The 15,347-nt window shown below is 64.9% G+C and overlaps 2 protein-coding genes across 2 annotated transcripts in view; one reads left to right on the forward strand and one right to left on the reverse strand.

The window, feature by feature from the left end:
- Positions 1-7,931: 7,931 nt before the first annotated feature.
- On the reverse strand, positions 7,932-14,977 carry PLD3 (phospholipase D family member 3; the record flags this gene model as incomplete). Its single annotated transcript, XM_084224395.1, has 10 exons — positions 7,932-8,189; positions 8,753-8,852; positions 9,935-10,240; positions 10,927-11,127; positions 12,097-12,224; positions 13,004-13,124; positions 13,959-14,142; positions 14,217-14,362; positions 14,442-14,551; positions 14,974-14,977. The coding sequence occupies 10 exons, from the start codon at positions 14,975-14,977 to the stop codon at positions 7,999-8,001; spliced, it is 1,491 nt and encodes a 496-aa protein (XP_084080521.1). The 3' UTR covers positions 7,932-7,998.
- Positions 14,978-15,275: 298 nt separating this feature from the next.
- LOC311164789 (general transcription and DNA repair factor IIH helicase subunit XPD-like) overlaps positions 15,276-15,347 on the forward strand; it is a gene marked incomplete at its 5' end in the record, with an annotated part of 9,485 nt that continues 9,413 nt past the window's right edge. Inside the window, one exon of the mRNA XM_084224396.1 lies at positions 15,276-15,308. Within this exon, the coding sequence (XP_084080522.1) occupies positions 15,276-15,308 (33 nt within the window). The remainder of the gene's footprint in view (positions 15,309-15,347) is intronic.

The raw sequence follows: 15,347 nt of genomic DNA on the forward strand, positions 1-15,347 counted from the left end.
CGCCGCGGGGGTTTTGGGGGGTCCCGGGTGAGGTTTGGGGGTCCCGACTCCGGTTCGGGGGGTCCCGGGTGAAGTTTGGGGGGGTCCCGGGTGAAGTTTGGGGGGGTCCCGTCCCACCCCCCTCGGCTGCTCCCCCCGCGGGTGTCACCGATCGTGTCCCCCCCGGTGTCGCGAGGGCTGGCGGTGACACCTGCAGCCCCTCCCCCACCCGTGACGTGAAGGGGGGGGAGGGTCCCGGGGGGGGAGGGGGCGGGAAACTGAGGCACGGAATCGCCCCATGTCACCTGTGGGGAAACTGAGGCACGGAATCCCCCTTTTGTCACCTGTGGGGAAACTGAGGCACGGAATCCCCCCCCCCCATATCACCTGTGGGGAAACTGAGGCACGGAATCCCCCCCCATATCACCTGTGGGGAAACTGAGGCACGGAATTGTCCCATGTCACCTGTGGGGAAACTGAGGCACGGAATCGTCCCATGTCACCTGTGGGGAAACTGAGGCACGGAATCGCCCCATGTCACCTGTGGGGAAACTGAGGCACGGACCCCTTCCCATATCACCTGGAGGGGGAAACTGAGGCACAGACCCCTCCCCATATCACCTGGAGGGGGAAACTGAGGCACGGAATCCCCCCATATCACCTGGAGGGGGAAAGTGAGGCACAGAACTCTCCCCTTTGTCATCTGCAGGGAGAAATTTGGGCACGGACCTTTCCAACCCTCCCCTCGAGGTCCTCCCCAACATTGGGGGGATGAGGCCCCCACAGTTCAGCCCAGCACAGCCTGTTCTTCTCGGAGGAGAGATTTTAGGAGTGATTTTAGGAGTGATTCCACCTCCCAGACCAGACCCTCCTCGGGGCAGAATTTGAGGGCGGCTCACCTCAGAATGCAGGCTGAGGAGATCTCAGAGCAGCATCCCCCAGAGTTCTCCACAGGCTCTCCAGAGCTCCTTGGCGTGAAGACTCCAAACCCCTCAGAGCACCCCAAACCCCTTCACTGCACCCCTGAATCCCTCAGCATCACCTGAGGCCCCTTAGTGACCCTCCAAAACCCCTCAGGTGACCCAGTCTTCCCCTTTTCCCCTCACGTTTCCCGCTCTTTTCTCCTCTCACGATTCCCTCTCTTTTCCCCTCAAGTTTTCCCCCCTTCTCCCCTCACGATGCCCGCCATTTCCCCCCTCACGTTTTCCCCGCCCCCTTCTCCCCTCACGTTTTCCCCGCCCCCTTCTCCCCTCACGTTTTCCCCGCCCCCTTCTCCCCTCACGTTTCCCGCCCTTTTCTCCCCTCACGGTTCCCGCCCTTTTCTCCCCTCACGGTTCCCGCCCTTTTCTCCCCTCACGGTTCCCGCCCTTTTCTCCCCTCGATTTAAACCTTAAAATAACAGCGTAAGGAGGCTCCCTCTCAATTTAGAGGCCTAAAATAGCGCGTAAAGATGGTCTTCCCTCAATGTGAACCCTAAAACTGGTGAAAAAAAGGGGGTTCAGGGGGGTCCCAGGGATGTTATGGGGATCCCTGGAGTGTTAGGGGGCCCCAGGGGTGGTTTGGGGGGGTCTCTGAGGTGGTTTAGGATGTTCTAGGGGTGTTATGGGGTTGTTTATGGGGTCCCGGGGGCAGTTTGGGGGATCCCAGGGGTGTTATTGGGGTTATCTTGGAGGTTTGGGGGATCCCAGGGGTGTCATGGGGGTTATGTGGAGGTTTGAGGGGTCCCAGGGGTGGTTTAGGGGGTTTTGGGGAGGTTTAGGAAGTCCCGGAGGTGTTATGGGGGTTATGAGGGGGGTTTAGGGGGTCCTGGAAGTGGTTTAGGGGTTTATGGGGAGGTTTCAGGGGTCCTAGTGGTGATTTTGGGCCTTATGGGGAGATTTGAGGAGTTCCCGGGGGTGGTTTGGGGGGTTATGTGGAGGTTTTGGAGGTCCCTGGTGATGGTTTAGGGGGTTATATGGAGGTTTTGAGGGTCCCAGGGGTGATTTTGGGCCTTATGGGGAGATTTGAGGAGTCCCCGGGGGTGTTTTAGGGGGTTATGGGGAGGTTTTGAGGGTCCCAGGGGTGGTTTAGGGGGTTATATGGAGGTTTTGGGGGTCCCGGGGGTGGTTTAGGGGGTTATGGGGAGGTTTTGGGGTGTCCCGGGGGTGGTTTAGGGGGTTATGGGGAGGTTTTGGGGGTCCCGGGGGTGGTTTAGGGGGTTATGCGGCAGTTTTGGGGTCCCCGGGGTGGTTTATGGGGTTATGGGGAGGTTTTGGGGGTCCCAGGGGTGGTTTAGGGGGTTATATGGAGGTTTTGGGGGTCCCGGGGGTGCTTTAGGGGGTTATATGGAGGTTTTGGGGGTCCCAGGGGTGATTTTGGGCCTTATGGGCAGATTTGAGGAGTTCCCGGGGGTGCTTTAGGGGGTTATGTGGCGGTTTTGGGGGTCCCGGGGGGGCTTTAGGGGGTTATGGGGAGGTTTTGGGGGTCCCCAAAGTCTCTCCCCCCGTCCCACCCCCCATCCCGGCCTCGGGCCCGGCTCCATCCCACGGGAATTTCTGCTGATTCCCCCAAATTCCCGGAATTCCCCGGGTGGGGGGGGCAGGACAAGGACCCCCCTTGTCCGGCGGCTGCGTGGGGGGAGGGGGGATTCCATCCAAAAAGGGGGGGGGTCCCCGAGCCGGGGGTGGGGGGGACGCGGAGCCACCGGCAGAGCAGCGGCGCAGCGGGAAGGTGAGGAGGGGAATTCGGGGTACGGGCTGGGAAAAAGGGTCTGGGATGGGGTTTGGGGGGGATTTGGGGGGCTGTTATTGGATTTGGGTGGGATTGGGGGGGATTTGGGGGGCTGTGATTGGGTTTGGGGGGATTGGGGGGGATTTGGGGGGCTGTGATTGGGTTTGGGGGGGATTTGGGGGGCTGTTATTGGATTTGGGTGGGATTGGGGGGGATTTGGGGGGCTGTGATTGGGTTTGGGGGGATTGGGGGGGATTTGGGGGGCTGTGATTTGGTTGGGGGGGATTTGGGGGGCTGTGATTGGATTTGGGGGGATTTGATGGGGTTTGGGGAGGGTTTGGGGGGATTTGGGGGAGATTTAGAGGACTGTGATGGGGTTTGGGGGGGATTTGGGGGGCTGTAGTGGGGTTTGGGGGGATTTGGGGGGCTGTAGTGGGGTTTGGAGGTGCAGTGGGGGGATTTAGGGGGCTGTGATTGGATTTGGGGGGGTTTGATGGGGTTTGGGGGGATTTGATGGGATTTGGGGGAGATTTAGAGGACTGTGATGGGGTTTGGGGGGATTTGGGGGGCTGTAGTGGGGTTTGGGGGGATTTGGGGGGGCCGCGATGGGATTTGGGGGGATCTGGGAGGGGATTTATGGGACTGTGATTGGGTTTGGGGGGATTTGGGGGGCGCTGATGGAATTTGGGGGGATTTGGCGGGATTTGGGGGCTGTAGTGGGGTTTGGGGGGCTGCAATGAGGGCTTGGGGGTCTCTCTGCCCCTTTTCCAGGACCCATCACCACCGACCTCTGCTCGTTCCCCCCCCAAGACCCCCCCAAAAGAGAAACCCCCCACCATGGAGGTGAGGAGGGGTCTGCAGGGGGGGGGAGGGGTCACCGAGGGAGTTCCCCCCCCCCAGTGTCCCCTTGTGCCCCCCCACAATGTCCCCTTGTGCCCCCTCCCCTGCCAGGAGCTGCTGGAGCTGGGCCCGGGCTCCGAATTGGGGAGGGGGCTCCGCCTGGCCCGCGACAGCCACGGGGTCTACGTGGCCGAGGCCCCCAAATCCCTGCGGCTGCGCCAGGGTGAGGACACTGGGAGGGGACACTGGGAGGGGACACTGGGGGGACTGGGAGGGGACACTGGGGGGACTGGGAAACCCTGAAGGGACATTGGGAGACACTGGGGGAACTGGGAGGGGACACTGGGGGGACTGGGAGACACTGAAGGGACATTGGGGGACACTGGGGGGACAGGAAGGGGACACTGGGGACACTGGGAGGGGACACTGGGAGGACTGGGAGACACTGAAGGGACATTGGGGGACACTGGGAGGGGACACTAGGGGCACTGGGGGGACTGGAAGGGGACACTGGGGGGACTGGGAGACCCTGAAGGGACATTGGGGGACACTGGGGAGCACTGGGGACACTAGAGAGGCATTGGAGTGGCACTGGGGGTGGCACTGGGGGTGATAAGGTGACACTGGGGGTGACACTGGGGGTGACAAGGTGGCACTGGGGGTGATAAGGTGACACTGGGGCTGGCACTGGGGGTGACAAGGTGGCACTGGAGGCTGTGAGGTGGCACTGGGGGTGACAAGGCGGCACTGGAGGCTGTGAGGTGACACTGGGGGTGACAAGGTGGCACTGGGGATGACCCTGGAGGTGACAATGCGCCCCCCGGGCCGTCCCGCCGATGTCCCCGCAGGTGACCGTGTCCTGGGGGCGAGGGTCTCCTTCGAGGGGGCGTCCCCCGAGGCCGTGGGGCGGCTGCTGGAGGGGGCCGGGGGCTGCCGCGTGTCCCTGCACCTGCGGCGGGGGACCCCCGGGACCCCTGGGACCCCCGAGGGACAGCGGGACGGCGCCGCCAGGATGGTGGGTTTGGGGGTCCCTATGGATGGGGGGGGTCCCTGTGGATGGGGGGGATTTCGGGGTCCCTATGAGTGAGGGGTGTCCCTGTGGACAGGGAGTGCTCCCTGTGGATGATGGGGTGAGGTTTTGGGGTGTTTGGGGGGTCCCTATGGATGGGGGGATCCCTATGGATGGGGGGGATCCCTATGGATGGGGGGGGATCCCTATGGATGGGGGGGATTTGGGGGTCCCTATGGATGGGGGGATCCCTATGGATGGGGGGAGTCCCTATGGATGGGGGGGATCCCTATGGATTGGGGGGAGTCCCTATGGATTGGGGGGGATCCCTATGGATTGGGGGGGATCCCTATGGATTGGGGGGGTCCCTATGGATGGGGGGAGTCCCTATGGATGGGGGGAGTCCCCATGGATGGGGGGGATCCCTATGGATGGGGGGATCCCTATGGATGGGGGGGATTTGGGGGTCCCTATGAGTGAGGGGTGTCCCTATGGACAGGGAGTGCTCCCTGTGGATGATGGGGTGAGGTTTTGGGGTGTTTGGGGGTCCCTATGGATGGGGGGGGTTCCCTATGGATGGGGGGGATTTGGGGGTCCCTATGAGTGAGGGCTGTTCCTATGGACAGGGGGTGCTCCCTGTGGATGGGTGGTGAGTTTTTGGGGTCCCTATGGTGTTTGGGGTCCCTGTGGATAGGGTGTGGGGAGTTTGGGGGTCCCTATGTGGGGGGTTTTGGGATGTTTGGGGGTCCCTGCAGATGCAGAATGGGGTGTAGATTGTCCCTACGGATGGAGGGTGAGGTTTTGGGGTGTTCAGGGGGGTCCCTGTGGATGTGGAGTGGGTTGTGAAGTGTTTGGGGGTCCCTAGGGACAGGGGATGGACTTTGGGGTGTTTGGGGCTCCCTGTGGATGTGGGATGATTTATGGGGTGTTTGGGGCTCCCTGTGGATGTGTTTTGGGGTGTTTGGGGCTCCCTGTGGGTGCAGGATGGTTTGTGGGGTGTTTGGGGCTCCCTGTGGATGTGTTTTGGGGTGTCTGGGGCTCCCTGTGGGTGCGGGATGGTTTGTGGGGTGTCGGGGCTCCCCACATCCCCCCGTCCCCCCCAGCCCATCGCGATGCCCACCAAGAAGCCGCCCGCAGCCGCGCCCGTCCCGCCCGCCGCCGCCCCGCTCTCGGTGGAACTGGCCCTCCCCAAGCTCCCGAAGCTGCCCAAGCCCCGCGGCGCCCCCAGCCCGGTGCCCCCGGCCCCGCCGGAGCCCCCGCGGCCCCCGCGGCCCCGCCTGACCGTGCGGGAAGCGGCCGCAGCCCGGACACCGCCCCCGGAGCCCCCCGAGCTGCCCCCGGCCGCCTCCGGGCCCCGCATCCCGGCCGTGGAGGTGGCGGCTCCCAAGGGGTCCCTGGGGCTGAGCCCACCCCCGTGGGCAAAGGGGGGCCCGGCCGCGACCCCCGATGGTGCCGGAGGAGATGAGGAGGGGGCTCCCGGCGCTCGGGGGGGATTCCCGGCCCTCCGCGTCCCCTCCGTGCCCATCGATGTCCCCAAAGCCGCCGTGGAGCTGGTCCCGGAGCTCGGCCTCGCCAGCCCGGAGCCCCCCGGCGGCAGCCCGGACGCGGGCTCCAGGTTCGCCGAGGGGCTGCGGAAGCTCAGCCGGGAGCTGGAGGCTCCGGCGGTGGAAATCGCCCCCAAGCCCCCCAAATTCCGCCTTCCCCGCCTCGGGCGGGCGCTGGCCAAGCTCCGGGAGGGCGGCGGGACCCCGCCGGCGTCGCCCCCCGGGATCGCCATTCCCAGCGTGGAGCTGGATCTGGGGGCGGTGGGAGACGCCGGCGCCAAGCTGAAGGTCCCCAAATTGTCGCTGGCGCCGTTCGGTGACATCGAGGACGGTCCCCGCTTCGGGATCGGGGGCGCTCCGGGGTCCCCCCGGCTCCGCGCCCCGCGGTTCGGCATCGCGGCGGCGGCGCTGCCGAAATTCGGGGGGTCCAGCCCCGACCTCCGGCCCGGGGGGGTCCCCAAAGCGCCCCCGAAACGGGGGGGCAGCGCCGAGAGCCTGATCCTGGGCTGGACGGCACCGGAGCCCCCCGGGACCCTCCGGTCCAGGCCGAAATCTCGGGGGGCTTCGGCGCCGCCGTGGCCGCCCCGGATCCCCATCCCCGCCGTGGGGTTCGCCCTGCCGGGACCAGAACCGGGAGCGGAGCGCCCCGAGGCCCGCCGGGCTCCGGAGCCGCCGGTGCTGAAGGTTCCGGTTCTGGAGCTGGCGCCGCCGGGCTTGGACGGCGCCTCAGAACCCCCCGGGCGTCGCTTTGGGGTGAAACTGCCCAAATTCGGGGCTGGCTCCTCCGGGAGCGGCGCGGGATCCTCCGGGAGGATGAGGAGGGGCGGCTCCAAGCCCGTCCCTGAGGAAGGAGGAGCCCCCCGGGATGGGAACCCCCGGCGCCGCCGGTGGGTGCCCAGGGTGGGTTTCAGCCCCGGGGGGGCCTCGCCGGAGCCTCCCAAATTGGGGAGGATGCGGTTCCCCGATGTGGAGCTCTGCCCCGGGGACCCCCAAATCCCTGGGATCGGGGGGATCTCCTCCCGCTGCGATCCCGGGGGGCTCCGGGGCGAGGGGACCCCCAAATTCCAGCTGCCGCAGCTGGTGCTGAGCCCCCAAATCTGTGGCGAGCCATGAGCCCCCCCCTCCCAACCTGGGGGGGGGCTTTGGGGACCCCCCAAACCGGTGACTGAGCTCCCCCAGACCCTCTCTAACTCCCTTCCTCTGAAATTCCTAATCCAGCTTTTTTTTTGGGGGGGGGGGCTTTGAGGCTTTTTGGGCCCATTTTTGGGGTGTTTCTATTAACCAGGGAAGGAGGGCACAAGGCTGTTGCCCCCCACCCCGGCCCCTCACGCTTGTTTTGGCCAGAATAAATGTTAATCCCAAAAAAACCTGGAGTGTGGTGGGGCTGGGGGATCCGGGGAGGGGTTTGGGGGTCCGGGGAGGGGTTTGGGGGTCCAGGGAGAGGTTTGAGGGGTTCAGGGATGAGATTGGGGGTCCAGGGAGGGGGTTGGGAAGCCAGGGAGGGGTCTGGGGGTTCAGGGAGGGGGTTGAGGGGTTCAGGGAGGGGGTTGAGGGGTTCAGGGATGAGATTGGGGAACCAGGGAGGGGTTTGGGGGTTCAGGAAGGGGTTTGAGGGGTTCAGGGATGAGATTGAGGGTCCAGGGAGGGGTTTGGGGAGCCAGGGAGGGGTTTGGGGGTCCAGGCAGAGATTTGGGTGTCCAGGGAGGCGTTTGGGGGGTCCAGGGATGAGTTTGAGGGTTCAGGGATGGGTTTGGGGGTCCAGGGATGGGTCTGGGGGGGTTTAGGGATGGGATTGTGGGTCCAGAGATGGATTTGGGGCTCCAATGATCACACACCACACCAACACCGCCTCCACCAAACCCATTTCTTTTAATTTTCCCCCCAAAAACCGGCGGCCCCCGCGGGGTTCCCCCGGCGCTACCGGGGCCCGCAGCGGCTGCCCCAGCTCGGGGCGTCGGCGATGTCGACGCTGTAGCGGGAGCTCCAGTCCCGCTCGAACACGGCCCGGAGCCGCTCCCGGAACGACCCCGCGCCCGCCCCCGGCTGCGCCACCACCAGGGCCGAGCCCGCCGTGCGCTCGAAGTAATCCCCGGACCAGTTGGATGTGCCTGAAGGGGATTTTTTGGGGAGGATTCACCCCAAAACAACCCCAAAGTGCCCCAAAAGGCCACCAAAATGCCCCAAAATACCACAAAGCCACCCCAAAATGCCTCAAAACAACCCAAAATGCCCCTAAGTAGCCAAAACCACCCCAAAAGAAAACAAAGCTGCCCCAAAATATCTCAAAACACCCATACACACACCAAAACACCTCCCAAACCACCCCAAAATGCTCCCGAGTACCCAAAACCACCCTCAAATGACCCCAAAATGTCCCAAAACACCCTCGAAATGCCCCCAAACGCCCCAAAAACTCCCCAAAACGCCCTCTAACACCCCAAACTGCCCCAAAATGCACCAAAACACCCCAGATCACCCCAAAACATCCCGGTAATGCCCCGAAACACCCCCAAAGGCCCTATAATGACCCAATTCACCTCAAATCACCCCAAATCCCCCCAAAACCACCCCAAATTCGCCCCAAATCGCCCCCAAACCACCCCAAACCTCCCCCAAATCCCCCCAAACCGCCCCAATTCGCCCCCAATTCGCCCCAAACCCCCGTGCTGACCCACGTAGGCGGCCTTGTCGGTCACCATGTACTTGGTGTGGCTGACGCGGGCGAAGGGGATGCGGCTCTGCTCCGCGCTGGCCGGCACCAGGAACAGCCGCTGCCATGGGGACACGGAGCACTGTCACCTCCGGGGCACTGCCACCTCCCCGAAGGGCTGTCACCTCCCCGAGGGCACTGCCACCTCCCTGAGGGCGCTGTCACCTCCCCGAGGGCATTGCCACCACCTCTGAGGGCATTGCCACCACCTCTGAGGGCACTGCCACCTCCCCTAGGGGACTGTCACCTCCCCAAGGGGACTGCCACCACCTCCCTGAGGGACTGTCACCCACCCTGAGAAACTGTCACCCTCGCCGAGGAGACTATCACCCTCCCCGAGGGGATTGTCACCCCCCGAGGGGACTGTCACCCTTTAAAGGCCCTATCACCCCCCTGATATCCCTGTCCCTCTGATGTCCCTGTCCCCTGTGATGTCCCTGCCCCCCCCCCGATGTCCCTGTTCCCTGGGATGTCCCTGTCCCCCCAATGTCACTGTCACCGCCAATAATGTCCCTGCCCCCTGTGATGTCCCTGTCCCCTCCGATATCCCTGCCCCCTGTGATGTCCCTGCCCCCTGTGATATCCCTGTCCCCCCAATGTCCATATCCCCTCCAATGTCCCTGTCCCCCCGATGTCCCTGTCCCCCCAATGTCCCTGTCCCCAATGTCCCTGTCTCCCCCGATGTCCCTGTCCCCCCAATGTCACTGTCACCCCCCAATGTACCTGCCCCCTGTGATTTCCCTGTCCCCCTCAATGTCCCTGCCCCCGTGATGTCCCTGCCCCCTGTGATGTCCCTGCCCCCTGTGATGTCCCCATCCCCCCCAATGTCCCTGCCCCCTGTGATGTCCCTGTCCCCCGTGATGTCCCTGGCCCTGTGATGTCCCTGTCTCCCCCGATGTCCCTGTCTTCCCAATGTCCCTGTCCCCCTGTGATGTCCCCATCCCCCCGATGTCCCTGTCCCCCCAATGTCACTGTCACCCCCCAATGTACCTGCTCCCTGTGATTTCCCTGTCCCCCTCGATGTCCCTGCCCCCGTGATATCCCTACCCCCTGTGATGTCCCTGCCCCCTGTGATCTCCCCATCCCCCCCAATGTCCCTACCCCCTGTGACATCCCCGTCCCCCACCCCCCGCTGTCACCCACCACCTGCACGCCGTAGCCGGTGCTGTTGTCGCTGACGGCGGCCAGCGAGCGCAGGAAGGGGAACATGGCGGGGTGGCTGTGGGGCCAGCAGCCGGCCAGCAGCCGCAGCCGCACGCCGCGCTCCACCACGGCGCGCCGCAGCCGCTCGTCGATGGCCGGCCAGAAGCGCCGCGGCCGCGAGAACTCGGTGCCGGCCACGTAGCTCATCACGGCCACGTCCACGAACGCCTCGGCGCCGTCGATCACCGCCAGCAGCGCCGCCAGGTCCGGCGTGCGGCCGGCGGGGCACAGCGGGGGCGGGGAGCTCTGCGGGGACATGGGGAGGGGGTGACCCCGGGGTGGGGACCCCGGTGTGGTGACCCTGACGCGGTGACCCCAATGTGGTGACCCCGGTGTGGTGACCCTGGTGTGGTCACCCATGGTGGGTGTGACCTCGGCGTGGTGACCCCAGTGTGGTGACCCTAACATGGTAACCCCAGCGTGATGACCCACAGTTTCACCCTGGCACGGTGACCCCGGTGTGGTGACCCCGGTGTGGTGACCCATGGTGGGTTTGACCCTGGTGTGGTGACCCCCGGCATGGTAACCCCCACCGCAGTGACCCCCACCACGGTGACCCCCAACCCAGTGACCCCCACCATGGTGACCCCCACCATGGTGACCCCACCTCAGTGACCCCCAGCCCAGTGATCCCCACCCTGGTGACCCCCACCATGGTGACCACCACCACAGTGACCCCACCACGGTGACCCCCACCACGCTGACCCCCACCACGGTGACCCCTGGCACAGTGACCCCCACCACGGTGACCCCCGGCCCAGTGACCCCCACCCCGGTGACCCCCAGCCCAGTGACCCCCACCACGCTGACCCCCACCACGCTGACCCCCACCTCAGTGACCCCCACCCTGGTGACCCCCACCATGGTGACCCCCACCACGGTGACCCCCAGCCCGGTGACCCCACCCCGGTGACCCCGGCAGCGCCCCGTACCGAGAAGAAGACGGCGGCCGCGGTGTCGTTGAGCGTCATCTCCAGCGGGGTCTCCAGGTTGATGGAGGTGGAGAAATTGTCCGGCCACGGCGCGGGGATGGACGCCTCGGGGACCCCCAAAGACCAGTAGGCCTCGAAGATTTTGCCCAAATCTTGGGCCAAGCAGCTGCAGTTGTAGATGGCGGCTCCCAGCTCCTTCACCTGCGGCGAGCGGCGCGTGGGACGGCGCCGTCGGCCCTCCCCGACGGACGAGGGTTGGGACGGCCCCGGTGATGGGGCTGGGGGTGCCCATCCCGTTGGGTTGAGCGCCAACCGATGGGTTTGGCACCGTCCGTGTTGGGGTTGGGTCAAGATCGTTGGGTTTGGGTCAAGCTCATTGGGTTTGGGTCAAACTCATTTGGTTTGGAGTCAAGGTCATTTGGTTTGGGGTCAAGCCCATCGGGTTTGTCACCATCCATTGGGTTTGGCACTGACCCCATTGTGTTTGTCACCATCCATTAGGTCTGTCCCCACTGGCCGGGTGTGTCCCCACTCCCCGGGTGTGTCCCCATCCATTGGGTGTGTCCCCATCCCCTGGGTGTGTCCCCCCCCCCCCTGCTGGGTGTGTCCCCATCCATCAGGTCTGTCCTCATCCATTGGGTCTGTCCCCACTCCCCAGGTGTGTCCCCGCTCCCGGGTGTGTCCCCATCCATTGGGTGTGTCCCCACTCCCGGGTGTGTCCCCACTCCCGGGTGTGTCCCCATCCATTGGGTGTGTCCCCACTCCCCGGGTGTGTCCCCACTCATCAGGTGTGTCCCCATCCACCGGGTGTGTCCCCACTGGCCAGGTGTGTCCCCACTCATCAGGTGTGTCCCCATCCATTGGGTGTGTCCCCATCCCCCGGGTGTGTCCCTACTCCCCGGGTGTGTCCCCACTCCCCGGGTGTGTCCCCACCAGCCGGGTGCGTCCCCACTGACCAGGTGTGTCCCCACCCCCGGGTGTGTCCCCACTCATCAGGTGTGTCCCCATCCATCGGGTGTGTCCCCATCCATTGGGTGTGTCCCCACTAGCCAGGTGTGTCCCCGTCCATCGGGTCTGTCCCCCCTGCCGGGTGTGTCCCCACCGGCTGGGTCTGTCCCCACCCCCTGGGTGTGTCCCCCCCGCCAGGTGTGTCCCCCCCGTCACACCCACCTGTGTCAGGGCCCTCCAGTCCATGTTGGCGCTGCCGATGTAGAGATGGACGCCGTCCACCAGCCAGAACTTGGTGTGCAGCACGCCGCCCGTCAGGCGCGGCAGGTCCACGGCGCGCACGGCCGCACCTGCGGCACCGCCGGCACACGCCTGAACCCCCCGGGACCCCCCGGGACCCCCGGAGCCGGGGGTGCCCCCAACCCGGACCCCTGGAGCTGGGGGTGCCCCAACCCAGACCCCTGGAGCTGGGGGTGCCCCCAACCCGGACCCCCAGAGCCGGGGGTGCCTCCAACCCGGACCCCCAGAGCAGGGGGTGCCCCAACCCAGACCCCCAGAGCAGGGGGTGCCCCAACCCGGACCCCTGGAGCCGGGGGTGCCCCAGCCCGGACCCCTGGAGCCGGGGGTGCCCCAACCCAGACCCTCAGAGCCGGGGGTGCCCCCAACCCGGTCCCCCGGAACCGGGGGTGCCCCCCATGCCCCCAACCCAGACCCCGCCTGGACCCCCGGAGCCGGGGTTGCCCCCAACCTGGACCCCGCCGGGACCCCCAGAGCTGGGGGTGCCCCCACCTCACCCCACCCGGACCCCCGGAGCCGGGGGTGCCCCAACCCAGACCCTGCCTGGGACCCCCAGAGCCGGGAGTGCCCCTGCCCCACCCCGCCCGGACCCCCGGAGCCAGGGGTGCCCCAACCCGGACCCCTGGAGCCGGGGATGCCCCAGCCCGGACCCCCGGAGCCGGGGGTGCCCCCAACCCGGGTCCCGCCAGGACCCCCGGAGCTGGGGGTGCTCCCAACCCGGACCCTGCCCGGGACCCCCAGAGCCGGGGGTGCCCCCAACCCGGACCCCCAGAGCCAGGGGTGCCCCCCCCCCCCACCCTGGACCCCCGGGTGCCCCCCGTGCCCCGCTCACCGCTGCGCTCCAGCGCCCGCAGGTCGTCCAGGGGCGCGGAGGGCGAGGGCGCGCTGACCGCCACCCGCACGGCCACGCCGCGGGACGGGAGCGCCTGCAGCGCCGCCAGGATCCGCTCACCCTGCGGGGAATTGGGGAAAAACGGGGGAAATTGGGGAATTGGGGAAATTGGGAATGGGGGGGAGATGGGGGAATTGGGGAAATGGGGAAATGGGGGGAATTGGAGAAATAGGGGAAATGGGGAAATGGGGGAAATGGGGGGAATGGGGAAAATGGGGAAATGGGGGAATGGGGGGAATCAGGGGAAATTGGGGGAAATGGGGAAATTGGGGAAATTGGGGAAATGGGGGAAATTGGGGAAATGGGGAAATTGGGGAAATGCGGGAAAATGGGGGGAATGGGGAGGAATGGCGGGAATCAGGGGAAATTGGGGGAAATGGGGAAATTGGGGAAATGGGGGAAATGGGGAAATTGGGGAAATGGGGGAAATGGGGAAATTGGGGAAATGGGGGGAATTGGGGAAATGGGGAAATGGGGGGATTGGGGGAAATCAGGGGAAATTGGGACAATGGGGGGAAATCGGGAAATTGGGGAAATGGGGGAAAAATGGGGAATGGGAGGAAATGGGGAAAAAAACAGGGAAAAAATGGGGAAAATGGGGGGGTAATGGGAGGAATATTGGGGGGAAATGGGGAAGAAATGGAAGGGAATTGGGGGGGAAATGGGGAAAAACTGAAGAAAAATAGGCAAAAACGGGTAAAAAAGTGGGCAAAAATAGGCAAAAAATGGGTAAAAAAAGGACAAAAAATGGGTAAAAATGGGCAAAAAGCTCAGGAAAAAAGGGTAAAAAATGAGTAAAAAATGGGTTAAAAATCGCTAAAAATGGGCAAAAACCCAAGAAAAAAGGGCAGAAAATGGTCCAAAGTTGGGAGGGCAGGGCAGGGTGTGGTCAGACCTGCTGGGCGCTGGGCTGGTGCGTCCGTGTGTCGGCGTTGGTCAGGGTCCAGTAGAAGGAGGCGATGTCCACGCTGCGCCGCGCCCCCGCCAGCAGCCCCAGCCAGGCCTGGGAGGTGGAGGGGCCGGCGCTGCCCCCGGCCGGGCCCTCCATGCCCTCGGGGATGCTCTCCACCAGCACGATCCTGCGGGGTTTGGGGTTTTTGGGGGGTCCCGGGGGGGTTTGGGGATCCCCTCGGCCCCCCCAGCCCGGCCTTACCTGCAGGCGTCCCCGCAGGTGACGTGGGCGCGGCCGCGGAGGCGCGGGGGCAGCGGGAGGAGGAGGAGGAAGGTGAGGAGGAAGAGGAGGGAGAGGAGGGCGAAGAGCGCGGCGCCGTGGGGGCGCTGGGGTTTGGGGGGGTCAGCCTGAAATTGGGGGGGTTGGGGTTAATTTGGGGGGTTTGAGCACGTCCACAAGGCAGGGGAGGGGTGGGGGAGGGGGTACCTTGGGGGTCGGCGTCTCACGGGGCTCCAGAGGGTCCAGCTGGGGGGGAAGGACCCCAAATTTGGGGGGTGGAGAGCCCAGGTTTGGGGGGGAAGGGGTTGAAACACACCCTGAAATCCACAGGATCCCCCAAAAGTCCCAGGATCCCCCCAAAAGTCCCAGGATCCCCCAAAAATCCCAGGATCCCCAAAAATCCCAGGATCCCCCAAAAATCCCTGGATCCCCCAAAAATCCCTGGATCCCCCCCAAAAATCCCTGGATCCCCCAAAAATCCCAGGATCCCCCAAAAAATCCCAGGATCCCCCCCAAAGTCCCAGGATCCCCCCAAAAGTCCCAGGATCCCCCCAAAAATCCCAGGATCCCCCAAAAATCCCAGGATCCCCCCAAAAGTCCCAGGATCCCCCCAAAAGTCCCAGGATCCCTCCAAAAATCCCAGGATCCCCCAAAAATCCCAGGATCCCCCCCAAAAGTCCCAGGATCCCCCAAAAATCCCAGGACCCCCCAAAAGTCCCAGGATCCCCCCCCACCCCACCCATTCCCTGGTGGTCCCGGGGCAGTTTGGGGTTGGGGGGAGCCCCCAAATTTGGAGAGTTGGGGGGCTCTGTGACCCCAAATTAAGAGGTTTGGGACCCCCAAATTTGGGGTTTGGGGCAGGGAATCCCCCTGGTGTGGGTTTTGGGGTGCTCTGGGACCCCCAAATTTGGGGTTTGGAGCAGGGAATCCCCCGGTTTGGGTTTTGGGGTGCTCTGGGACCCCCAAATTTGGGGTTTTTTTTTGGTGTATCCCCAGCCCAGGATCCCCAAATTTGGGGGGTTAGGGCAGAGAATCCATCCCATGTGGATTTTTAGGGTGTCCCAAGAGCCCCAAGTTTGGGATTTTTGGGGTGTCCCCAGCCCAGGATCCCCC

This window comes from Fringilla coelebs (assembly GCF_963513975.1).
Source record: "Fringilla coelebs genome assembly, chromosome: 37".
NCBI lineage: Eukaryota > Metazoa > Chordata > Aves > Passeriformes > Fringillidae > Fringilla > Fringilla coelebs.